The sequence below is a fragment of the Lissotriton vulgaris genome, chromosome 4_1 (genome assembly GCF_964263255.1).
Source record: "Lissotriton vulgaris chromosome 4_1, aLisVul1.2, whole genome shotgun sequence".
Taxonomy (NCBI): domain Eukaryota; kingdom Metazoa; phylum Chordata; class Amphibia; order Caudata; family Salamandridae; genus Lissotriton; species Lissotriton vulgaris.
In genome coordinates this window covers 583,796,166-583,809,419 of record NC_141691.1, presented here as the reverse complement: position 1 = coordinate 583,809,419, position 13,254 = coordinate 583,796,166, and the positions used below count along the sequence as shown (strand labels likewise).

Here is a 13,254-nt window from a genome sequence, read left to right as displayed (position 1 = left end):
TCCGAGTGCTGAAAAGAAAGGTGGGAGACTGGAAGTACCTTGAGCCAGCCCTGCGAAGACTTCAAATACCAAACTGTAACAAAGGGAATACACGTAATTATAACTTTCAAGCTACACCCAGTGACCTCAGCCACTCAGGCGCCCTCTCTCCTGGAGATCAGGAGTGCACTGGAAGCACTTGTCGTCAGGACGCTTAGACCGGAAGTCTCCACTCCATTCTCTAATCAACTTATACCGTAATTACGAGGCTTGATATATGTCCCAAAAATGTGAGGGACTCGTCCTCTTAAGATTGCGTTCTTCACTTTACCTCCCTCGCCAATTTAATCGACCCAGCATCTGTCTAATCTCAGATACCCTCACATCCACGGTGCCCATGGAAACCGCTTTCCTGTTAGGCTAAATTCGCGTTCATGAATGCCCATAATGAAATATTCAACTTTACAGTCTTACTTCACACAAATGGTTTGCAACCCAGGCATTCCGTTTTCATGGTATCTCCTTACAAAGATTATATTTTGCCACAATCTCAGAATATGTGCCATTCCACATATTTTCACGTGGCTGGAGGCTGTGAATTCCACCCAGGGTGGCTCACCAGAAGCATGTAGCTGTTCTCCAGAAAGAAGTGTTTGTCGATTTCAGTGTTTTACTAAATTATTTCTTTTTAAACAAACCTTTAATGTACTCATTGCAGATCATCCCATCTTGCTTCTCTCACAGACGGGCGTTCATATGACTTGAGCATTCAGATGTGTGTTGTGTTAAAAAGTTTTATTTTTGTGGGTACTACACCTTTTTTTTCCTCTCTTCGTAACTCCACATTTACTCTCTTCGTTTAGTAAACATGTTGCGCATTAACTTAAATATTTTCTAATATGAGCAATTTTATGTTTACAGATGCCGGAATTTCAGAAGAAAACGGTCCACATTAAAGACCCGAAGAGAGTGGAAGAAATTATCTGTGGCCTTATCAAGGGAGGTGCTTCCAAACTTCAGGTATGTCGAAATGCCAGTGTGTAGGCCCCAGCCCGATTAGTACAAAGCATGACCCGAAACACTATGCCGACTGCATAACCACCCATTCTGCTTAAACATGTTTAACATATAATGCACACAGGTTGGCAAATCATAGTTTTTCTCATCTGCCTCCATACTAGCGAACTCGACATATCTTCCCCTGCTATTGGGGGGGAGACTTAAATGGGGTTCTGGATGCACAACGTAATCGTTAGTCCCCTCCCCCCACCCACCCTGCTTGCTATATGCACCAATTGATGCAACATCCAAGTTCCTTAGAGACTGGCTGGATCAATGGTCCATGACTGACATATGGAGATGTAGCTACCCCCTTATTAAGAAATATTTATTTTATTCCTCAGTACACAACGTTCACATTAGAGTTGATTTTTATTGTGGGCACAAGAGGATTGGTATCCGAAGTAGGCATATTTGAATATCTATGCAGGCCCATATCTGACCTTAGCCTGTCCACTGCAACAATCAACTAGGGCAGATGACTTGCACCCATATCAGTGTGGCGGCTTGAAGGTGCTCCACGATTTGGCCCTGCGTTTCAAGCCTTATAGGACGAGCTAAGTGCACACTTTGAAGAAAATGAGAGATCAACCTCCTCGCTACTTACAGAGTGGGGGGCCTTTAAATTAGTGGTGATGGGACGCATTGCTGGCTAGGTCTTACATTGCAAGGCAGCTGAGGGACTTAAAGGCAAAAACTCTGAGTGCTGGAGTGCAGCGTAGCAGGCAAGCTCAAGAATCATGCCCTTGTAGAGACCATGGAGGCCCACGTTGCCCTTGCTGAGAGACAGAGGTGGTTCGACCATACAGCCCTATGCGGCATGCTGGAAGCGAAAAACAGGTAAACTCTAGCATGGCTAGCTAGCTCAGACAGAAAGGAGTCAACCACTGACTACGGTCAAAGTCTCACAGGGGGTCCAACATGATTCCTAAGAGTCAATCAATAAGACATTCTATGAGTACTATGCGGAACTATATGGCAGGCAGGAGCACAGTGCTGAGAAATAAATTGATAGATTTCTGGCCGACATCCCACTCCTCTGTCTCGAAAGACAGGAAAAGCCCACACTCGACCAGCCCATTGTGTCTCAAAAGTAAAAGATTCCTTATCGTCTTTTGCCCGTGGGAAAGTACCAGGCCCGGATGGACTTCCACTAGGATTTTAAACTAGTTTCATGTCTCAGCTGGTACCCATGTTGACTGCGCTAAATAATAAGGTATTCAAACTAGGCAGGTTGCCCCCCTACAGCTAGTGAAAGCCTAATAATCTTCCTTCCTAAATGGGGGAAGATCCTAGAAAGAAAACCACATACTATTGTCTATACATTCTGAACATGCATTGTATAGTATTAGGCAGAATATTGGTCAGCAGACTGCGGCTGCACGTCAGTGCTTGTACATGGTGAGCAAAAGCGCTTCATACCAGTTAGCAATACGTCGCAGAACATCCGGCAGCTGTTTAAAATAATAAAAGTGACCTCAAATCAGGGGATCAGTGTATTTACGGAAAGTGTTTCGCTCACTGATTTTTTCAGTTCCTGCACAGAGTGCTTGGAAAATTCGGACTGTGATGTGGTTTTCGTAAATAAATGCCATTACTGTACACATCTGTTGCTAGAGAGCGACAGTAAAGTGATATGGGCACTGTATTATCTGATGTAGAATGAGGCAGGGCTGCCCGGTCTCATCTTTCTGTTTGCGCAGGAAGTGGAGCTCCTTGCTGCACAGCTTAACCCCTTCGACGCTCATGACGAGCTCAGCTCGTCGTCATGAGTTACACCTGTCGTACGCTCGCTCATGAACCGCGGGTTTTTAAAAAGTTCAGCGCACAGCCGGAAAACGGCCCGCGCGCATGGTGTTAAAGTGGACAAAGAGGCGTGGGTGGAGGGGCACAAGGAGAGGCATATAATATTGTCTCCCTTTGTACAGGTGCTCTCCTGTTTTATACATATATGGAATGCGAGGGCTAATCTCTGAACCATCACCAAAGTGCTGGACGACTGTGGGAGATCATCGGGCTGAATGTTAGCTTCGGGAAGTCCTGTTTCTTCCCTCTGGACCCTGAGGCCACACAGGATCGAGTGGCCAGAAGAGGAGAAGCCATTAAATAGGAAAGTACCACTTGTTAAATACCTTGCGGTATAGATATATATTTGAAGAAACTGATCTTTTAGAATGTAATGTTGCACGTGCCCATAGGTCCTTAAGTCCCCAAGTAGCATTTTGGAGGACTCTGCCACCTACAGTTGCAGGAAGGATAGCCCTAGCGAAAATGATTGCTTCCCTGCTTCTTGTCCCACTTCACAAACCTCCTTTTATTCATTCTCCGACTGTATTTCTCAGAACTTCAGCCTACTGCTAGACTTAATATGGGATGGGATGGAAGCTGGTATAGGATTGCAATAGGAATTTGGGAAAGGTGATCAGGACATAAAGGCATGGGGCCCATGACTTCGAATGGAACTAACTTGCAGCTCAAACCCAATGGATTGTCAGATGGAATGTTGGGTGCAACCCTCCTGGAGTTGCATACGGAGGAACAATCAAATGGCATTTCCCAGATCCTTGGTACACCTCCCATGCTGCAAACATCCCTACCATGTCTCCAGCGAGTGGCTGAATGTTGCCATTGGTATTTGCTGTAGCGCACCTGTAACTCTGTGCCCTATACACCCAATATTCCGTTGAACGTGGTACTTTCCTCCCTGGGATTGCAAAGCAGCAACGGAATGGAAAGTTGAGTGTAAGTTAGGATAGCTGCAGTGGGAGAGCTGTTTGAAAACGAGGAACTGATGTCATTTGATGCTTTACTTTTTTTCTTGCAATATAAATCCACAACAAAAGGGATGCACAAGCAAGGGGACATTAGAGATACAGAACTGCCGACCTCAACTATTAGCAAGCAGTATTTACCATTGGATTGTGAATGGAGTATTATCACCTGGAAATAAAGTCTGTTACTAGATCCAGGCGGGTTCCTTTTGAATAAGCTAAAATAAAGGTGGGGAAAGGTTATTGGAAGGCTGTTTCAAGATAAAGAATGAAATAAAGTATTACAACATCCCCAAAAAGTTTCTAGGATAGGAATGCCAGGTGCAGTACATTCAATACAACCAGTTGAACAGAGCCTATGTAAGCAAACACACTATTAGTTAGCTGTATCCATGCGGAGTAGCAAACTGTCCTTGCTGTAAAGTAGACCAGGCTGGCTTCCTCCATATGTTGTGGGAATGCACCATCATAGAACAGTTCTTTCGGGTAGGTGGGACACATTGAGCCTACAACAGGAAGGTGGCACTACATGAGTATAAAGGGTTGCACATGGGGCCTTGCCACCTACTCCAAAGTGGAAAAGGCTAATGCAAACTTTGTGGATCTGTTGTTAGCACTGGGCAAGCGGGCCATAACCATGCACTGGAGAGCCAGTGCAGGTCCCACCCATCAGACATTGGGTGGATTACTCCGGCGAAATTCACACACAGGAAGAGTACGTCGCTGCAGAGGTAGAAGGTGAGAGGCCTGAGAAAATTCCCATTTGCCATGGATGGAACAAACTAGCATCTTCCTTCTGCGGGACCAAGAGTGATGGCAAACCACCTTAAAAGTACCATGTTCAGTTAGACCTGCAATGGACCTAGCTCATGCAATTCAAGCCATACTAGCTCCAGGACTCCCTCAGCCTCCCTCGCCTACACATAAAATGTGCAAGTTCTTTACCACCTTCTCTGCCTCCCCCATCGCAGATAGCAAAACCTCACCGACCCTATGCCACTGACACAGGCACCATGCACTCATATCCTGGTCCAGGTCCAGCTCAGTCTTTATGGGGACTTCCTCAGAGTTTATGTTTAAAAAGGCAATAATGGGGGGCGTGGCCAAGATGGCGGCGTGAGCAGACGTGCTTTGTCGGAGCTCCCGCCGCCGGCCGTTTTCAACAGCATCTCTTACAGCAGAACGCCCTGAACCGAGCACTTCCCCGGCGGGCTGAGGTCGGCATTGCTGCGGGGGACTGCAGGGCAGCTGTGTGGGCGATTCCCGACGCGGAGCTCCAGCTGGGCCCGGCCCGGTGCTCTGGCGGCGCTGACGGCCTAAGGGGAGCGCGGAGCGACAACGAGGCCGCGAGGGGCGGAGCCTGCGGGCCGAGTTACGGACGTCTGTGCCCGGCAGCTGCTGCACCGGCGAGCCCGGCCCGCGCGACTTAGCGCGAGGCCCCCGTGACCGCCTGCCGGGGGCTTCTGCGGGCTCGCCACGTGGACCTGCCGCTACCCGGAGTGTCCGGCTGGTGGCGGCTGACGGCGGACTCGGCCTGGGTCGAGTGGACGACCCCGAATCAAGGAGGTGAGGAGAGGCGGTAAGAGAGGCCCCCACCCCCTCAGCCCAGCAGATCCCCTCCACGTGGGACCACCGGGAATCGGCGGGGACGGGCTGACACCACCGCGGGCCCGTCCACTAGCAGCGGGACGCGACGACAGGCCGGGGCAGTAGAAAACACACGCAGCCGACGCGGGGTCGGCAGGCAGAGCCCCCCGCGGTCGCCGATTCCCGCCTGCGGCATTGCCCCGGTCCCTAGCTGCATCTGCACACCTGGACATACATCGGGGGAGGTGGTGGCCGGTCGGCGCGGGGGGCGCGGAGAGGGACCTTGGGAGCCACGCACGTGGTGGGGCAGCGCGTGGGCCCTCATCCTGGGCAGCCACTGAAGACACCCACACGAGCAGCCAAGCCCCCCCCCGACTACGACCCCCACTGAGGCGAGCGGACCCCCCTCATCACAAGGAGGCCTCGGCGACCACTCTGGGCTCTCGCCCCCCAGACAGCACGTAGTGGAGTGCCGCGGGCGCCATCTTGGGAGACCTCCCGCCTGGCCCGTCCAGCGCTCGCCGCCTCGCCCTCCACAGCCGGCGCTCCTGCACCCATCACGTGGCCCCCCCTGCACCCGGCTACGGACTTGTGAAGCGGCCAAGTTGCACTGCTCTCCCGGAGTGGAGGAAGGCTGAGAGGAGCTCGGGGGTGGCCCTCGCGCTGCACTGGTGGTCCCGGGGTCGGAGCGGTGCCCACCACGACTGAAGAACGGTCCGCGGCCGGCTGAGGGTGATACCGGCAGACGCGGCTGGGGTCTCGGAGACGATATGTCCGGCGGAAGGCCCAGGAAAGATCGCACCATCAAGGATCTCTTCACCCCCCCCACCGTGGGGAAGCGGAATGGCCCCGGAGGGTCGAGTCACCGGGGTGACGCGGACAAGCAAACGGCGGACCCATCACCCCCTGGGGGAGCGGATCCCGAGGCTCCAGTCACGCGGTCCTTTCTGGAGTCCCTGTTCACGGGGCTGAGGGAAGACATCCACGCCCTGAAGAAGGAGCTCCAGGACGAGATCAAGGAGGTCCGCCGCGACACCGACGCCATAGGGGAGAGAGTGGCAGACCTGGAAACGAAGAGCGACACCCGGGACGCCGAAATAGAGGCCCTCAGGCAGGAGCTGGCCCGCATTCATGACCAACAGGTGGATCTCCAGACACATGCCGAAGATTTGGAGAACCGCTCCCGGCGGCATAATATCAGAATCCGAGGAGTGAAAATGACCCCGGACACGGAGGACCTCTTTCGGTTCACGCAGGGTCTCTTCAACCACATCTTGGGCCGACAGGCGGATGCCCCCCTGCGTCTGGACAGGGCCCATCGGACGGGCCCGCCGAGAGCCGATGCAACGCACCCCCCGGACATCTTAGTGTGCGTGCAGGACTTCAGGACGAAGGAGGAGATACTGAGCAAGGCACGCCGCATGGAGAGGATCGTCTTCGGCGACCATTCGCCGGCACTCTACCAGGATCTGGCTGCACTTACCCTCGAGAAGCGGCGCATCTTTCGGCCAGTGACGGCGGAACTGAGACAACGCAACATCTCCTACAGCTGGGGGCACCCCTTCCGCCTGGTATTTCGGCTCGGCAATGTCCTTCATCAGCCGCGCACCCTCAGGGATGCCTGCCGCGTACTGGGCCTGGAGGAGCCGGTGGTCGACGATGGGTCGCCGGGAGAAAAGACTCCCAACGAGACTGGCCCGGGCCGCTGGCAGCAGCAACGACGCAGACGCCGGCCGAAGCGCCCCGCGGCAACCGAGATAGAAGAGGGTCAGAGGGCTGCAGTGGAGACGGTGGCGCAGGGCCTGGCACCGACGAACAATAGCTGAGCGCTGGGAGATCGACGCACTGGTCCCACAAGCCAAGATGGGTTCGGGCTAATCTGGTCCGGCGGCGGGGGCGCGTGCAGAGCGCTCCTAGGCCTTCCCTGATAGTGACTCTGTCTCTGCGTCTGTGGCGGGGTGCTCCGGGCGGGCCGACCTGCTTGCGACGCCGCCACGGCCCCCATTCTACGGACTTACCTTACCACGGGTCCAGTGGCCATGAGTCTGGACCTGGGACAATATTGGACCATATTTCTTTGCCAGTTGGGGAGGTGGATGGGGTAGGGGGGTGGGTACCGGGAGTTGGATGGGAAAGGTTTGCACTAAGTGGGGGGGGGTTTCAGGTGGGGGGGTTGCTCCAATTGCTCCGGTTGAGCGGGGACCTGGGGGGACAGCTTGGGTTGGGGGGGTCTTGGGGAGTGAAGGGGGAGGGGTGGGAGGGTTCTCCTTGTCCAGAAGGTTCGGTCGCCGAGGGTTGCCCTACCGCGACCCCTAGCGCAGCGTCTTCCACGTCCCGCGGGCCCACGCTCACGGCCACCGGGCAGGCTTGGCTTTACTCGTACGATCCCAGACATGCCACGACACCTCATAGTGCTTACGCTTAACGTGCGGGGTCTCAACAGCCCGAACAAACGCAGGGCGATCTTATCCTATCTCGAGCGCTCCAAGGCGGACATCTGCCTCCTCCAGGAAACACACCTTGTGCGCAGCGACCAGCATAGACTCAAGTCCCGCGCGTTCCCGTGGCAGTTCTTTTCCTCTTCCCCGAAGAAGTCTGCAGGGGTGGCAATCCTAGTGGCTAAGTCCTTTGAGGGGAAAGTCCTCCAAAAAGAAGCCGAAGTTAGAGGGCGGCTCCTACTCTATAGCTTCCAACTCGCGGGTCACACCTTACTTGTGGGCTCAGTTTATGGTCCGAATGAGGGCCAGGAAAAGTTCCTGCACACAGCCCTGGAGACCGTCACAGCCACCACACATACTCACTTGCTGCTAGGGGGGGACCTCAACATAGTCTTTCATAACACGGCGGATCGCTCGGGTCAGAGATCAGGTCAAGTAGGGGCGCTCACAGCGGCAGGTCACGCACACCTGGCGGACCTGGGCCTCATCGACCTCTGGCGGCACACGCACCCCCAAACCACCGCCTACACGTACTACTCGGCTGCTCATAAGACATATGCGAGGCTAGACTATTTCCTGGGCTCTTCGCAGCTAGCGCTACATGTAGAGAGCGTGGAGATACTACCGGCCTCGCTCTCAGACCACTCCCCAGTGGCGGCGACGCTTCGGGTGGGAGCCATGCCAGCACCACAACGGCACTGGAGACTGCGGGACGGTCTCTTACAGCTGCCTGACACCCAGCCCCGGCTCACGTTAGCGATCGACCGCTTTCTGGAGCACAACGCCAATGACGACACCACCAAGGCGACCCAGTGGGCGGCCCTTAAAGCGGTCCTGCGCGGGGAAATTATTTCCATTGCCACGGCCAACAACAGGGAAAGGGAGCTGAAACGAGCCGAGCTCTCCCAACGCGTGGCGGAATTAGAACAGATGCACCAGCGCACGGGGGCGTCCAGAGCGTGGCGTCAATTGTGCGCCGAGCGGAAAATGCTGGCGGCCTTGGACCAAGATGTGGCGGAATACGCCGCGATGCGCCTCAAACACGCTTACTATACCGGTGGCGACCGTTGCGGGAGACTGCTGGCGAGTAGGCTTCGGGCGCAGACTCAGAGGCAACAAGTGAGCTCTCTCCGGTTGCCCAGTGGCGACCTGGTCACGGAGAACGCAGCGATTGCGACGGCGTTTGGCGATTTCTATGCGGCGCTCTACGACGCGGATCACCTAGACCCGGACGCCGGCCCAGCCTATTTGCGAGGCGCGGACCTCCCCACCCTTACCCAAGCCCAGGCAGACTTCCTGGAGCGGCCCATAGGCCTGGAAGAGGTCATTTCGGCCATTGCCCGCCTAAAAGTCGGGAAATCCCCGGGACCCGACGGCTGTACTGCGGCGTTCTACAAGACCTTTTGCCAGCAACTTGCCCCCCTCCTGCGCGACCTATTCAATACATTTGACACACCTGGCGCCATACATCCGGATCTGCTGGAGGCGTCTATCTCTGTTATCCCCAAACCGGGTCGTGACCCGGCAGTCTGTGGCTCTTACAGACCCATATCGCTACTGAACGTAGACCTGAAGCTCTACACTGGCATACTCGCGAGCCGCATCGCCCCCTATATGCAACAACTGATAGACCCCGACCAAGCGGGCTTTATCCCCCAACGGCAGACCAGCGACAACACTAAGCGGGTGCTACACCTCATTGAGGCCGGATCACGCACTAAACCCGGCTGCATGCTGCTCACCATCGATGCGGAGAAAGCCTTCGACAGGGTACACTGGCCGTACCTTGATCAGGTCCTCCGCCACTTCGGCTTTGGGGAGAAACTCCGCCACCGCATCTTCAACTGCTATCGCCGGCCCAACGCCGCGGTGCGAGTGAACGGTCATACCTCCCCGAGGTTCGACATTGGCAGAGGCACGCGCCAGGGCTGCCCGCTGTCACCACTTCTATTCGCATTGTACATGGAGCCGATGGCTCAGAGGGTGCGGCAACATGCTCTCATTTCCGGTATTAAATTTGGGGCCGACACGCACAAGATCAGCCTGTACGCCGATGACGTCCTGCTGTCCCTCACTGACCCGATGCGATCCCTGCGCGCTCTCTTTGTGGAGCTACACACCTTCGCCCTAGCCTCGGGCTTCAAAATCAATGAAGCCAAATCTGAGGCCTTGAACATCTCACTAAGCCCGGAAGTGGCGGACGAGATTAAATCGGAATTCCAATTCCAATGGTCGGACACTACCGTCCCATATCTGGGCGTTCGCCTAGCTCCTACTGTCCGTGGCACCGCGCGAGCCAATTATGAGGCCCTCACCCGCAAACTCCGGGAGCAACTCCGGCGCTGGAAGCCACTTACGCTGTCGTGGTTGGGCAGAATTGCCGCAGTCAAAATGACACTGCTACCGCAGATTCTGTACCTGTTCCAGACGCTTCCTCTGAACCCCCCAGCGGGTTGGCTCCAACAAACTCAGTCGGAACTGTCACGGTTCATCTGGAACGGCCGGCGACCCAGATTCAAGCATGCTCTCGCCACCCTACCCCCCGCGAACGGGGGCGTCGGCGTGCCTGACCTTACTTTGTACTTCCAGGCGGCACAGCTGCGCACCTTTGTGGAGTGGTTCCAGCTGGAGTCCGGTAAGCACTGGCTCTTCCTGGACCAGGCAGTGGCCGGCCGCACCCTCCAAGGCGTGCCCTTCATTCCGCGTCGACACCGTCCCCCTAACCTGTACGCCTCTGAAATCACCAGCACCGCCCTGCGAGTGTGGGACAGGGTAGCCGTGGCTAAGGGGCTGACCACCTTCCCCTCGCCCATGACCCCCATCTTTGAGAATCCAGCCTTCACACCGGGCTTAGACACCGGCGCGTTCACGACGTGGCGGACGACACCCTGTCGCGCGGCAGGACACATGTTCGACACCAAGGGCATTCTGCCGTTCCGGCAGGTCAAGGCAGATTACGGCGTGGCCGAATCGGAACGCTTGCAGTACCTGCAGGTGCGCCACTGGGTGCTCCACCCCTCGATCCAACCCGGAGCCCAACGGCCCCTCACACCTTACGAACGATGGCTGCTGACGCGCACCTCGGATAAGAAGTTGATATCGGACCTCTACCAGCAGCTGCTCCTCACGCAAGCACACACCTACAATGCGGGCCAAGTCCGGTGGGAGAGGGACCTGGGGAGGCAGCTCACTAGGAAGGAATGGGAGGGGGTGTACCATAGAGCCAGACACTCGGCGCACCACACCGGCCTTACCGAGACCTTAACTAAGGTAGCAACATACTGGTACCACACCCCTGAGAGACTACACCACTGGGATGCCCGGATCAGTGACAGATGCTGGAGGGGATGTGGGGAACTAGGGACGCTGGAACACCTGCTGTGGAGCTGTAAGGCGCTGCGCCCCTACTGGGACCCTATCCTGGACCTTATAGATGCTCATCTGGACACACAACTGCCGCGCTTCCCAGCGTACATCCTACTAGGCCTCCCAAACGCACTCATGTATCCTCTGAAATCCTGGCGCGGGCGCCTGATTGCACTGGCGCTTGGGGCTGCGGTCCAAAACATAGTGGCACACTGGAGGGCGGCCCACGCTCCGCAACAACTAGGGTGGCTTCACAGACTGTGGGCGATCCTGGGAATGGAGAAACTATCGCTGGCAGCGTCAGGGAGGGGGGCGGACTTTGCGGAACTCTGGCGACCATTCCTCGCCTTGCTCACCGGGGAGTTTCGGGAGGTGAGCTGCCCGCGCTACCTGCGTCTGCTACGCTTAGCCGAAACACCTCTCCCGGATCCCAAAACACGTACCCGTAAGCGCACGGACCCCCACGCGAGTGGCGTCCACTGACTGCTGAGAGTGGCTCGCGACCTAGAGCTGGATTACGGACATGGACAAGGAGAAGGGAGGGCTGGGGTGGGGTGGGTGGTGGGGTTGTTTACAGTTCTTTGTTTCTCGTGTTTTTCTCACAATGCACTAGCACTGACCAGCTTGCACCGTTGTAGCACCTCTTAAGACGCGGCCGGCCCATTGGGTTGTAGGCGGCTTGCTGTGTTAATCAGATGATGTACCCGCTGGCCCTATGATGGGTATCCGCGGGGTCGCTGACCCCGGCCTCCCTAGAACGGTGGCGGCCCTTACAGAAGTACATGAGGTGCATTTTTTCTGCCTATGCTCAATAAAATATTTAATACATAAAAAGGCAATAATGGGCTATCTTGTAGTGGGATTCTGAGTACACTTTGGACACAATATCTGCATGAACAAGCTGAGATTACATGAAAGGGAAACATACTGGGGTATCGATCCAACTAATACTGTAAAAGGCCATCTGTCGCACAACGTCAAAGAGAACTCTTGATGTACGACTGAAAATGTATCACAACGTTCTATCTTAAATGCCCATAAAAACATTTTATAAAGATGGAAAAAAGCATGCAATGCACACCGACACATAAAAAAAAAAAAAAATATATATATATATATATATATATATATATATATATATATATATATATTTATATTTGTTTTTTAGGCTGAAATGCGTTGGTTTGAGTTGTTGCTGAATAAACCAAGCTGAAATCACCCAAGTCTGAAGTGCTGCATCATTGAAGTAAAATTGTTGTTTTGGGCCATGGTCCGGCCCCTGATCTAAGCACCAGTAGTCGAGCGCAAACAAGGTCTGGAGGATCACATTGTATGATATATATATCAGTGGCCGATACAATACTGTTATGGTTAGATCAGTGTTTTCATAGTAAAGTTTTTTTTTGTTTGTTTTCATAGTAATTTTTGCATTTTTCAACAAATTTGCATTAAGCTTGCCAAAAAACAGCATCTCCACTTTGGGTTCTTCAAGGCAAGTTTCATTCTGATCTGCTAAGCGGCAGTGCTTAATTTGAGCAGGAGCTTTCAGGTGCTCTGCACCTGTACTTCTTACACAGGGCTACAATTTCTGACCCTGCAGGTGGTGGTATCAATATTAATTGTTCAAATTCAAAAAAAAAGGATAACATATATTGCATGGTTTCTGGCTGGTAAATGTTCATAGACAGGCCAGCATATGCCTGTCCTGGCAGGCATGATCTATATCACCAAGTTAGTGATGATGTCATCTCGCCGATCACAATCCAAGAAGTCATTGACAAACTATGTCTTGCATTCTATACCGAGTCTGCTGCACCAGGCCACTGCCTGAGCCTAACCCTCCCATTGGATAATTGTAGCTGGGGGCTGGCTCAAGACGGAGTTGAGGCAGGGAAGCTGCAGGAGCGCATTTGGAACTTGGGAGTGAGGACTCTTGAGGAAGAATAAACCAAAGTAAGTGTGGACTTTCCACTTGCTGTGTAGCCAGAGTAGCATATCCTTCAGCCCTGCATTGCTTCTATCCTCAACGTGCTCGATGAGGCTGTGGCCCAACA

General features: G+C 54.2%; 1 protein-coding gene across 5 annotated transcripts in view; it reads left to right on the top strand.

The window, feature by feature from the left end:
- The window catches only part of NT5C3A (5'-nucleotidase, cytosolic IIIA), a 459,065-nt gene that overhangs the window by 237,042 nt on the left and 208,769 nt on the right, over positions 1 to 13,254 (top strand). For all 5 annotated transcript variants that reach the window (XM_086964804.1, XM_086964808.1, XM_086964806.1 and 2 more), the window contains one exon: positions 901 to 999. In XM_086964804.1, coding sequence (XP_086820930.1) covers positions 901 to 999 — 99 coding nt within the window. The remainder of the gene's footprint in view (positions 1 to 900; positions 1,000 to 13,254) is intronic.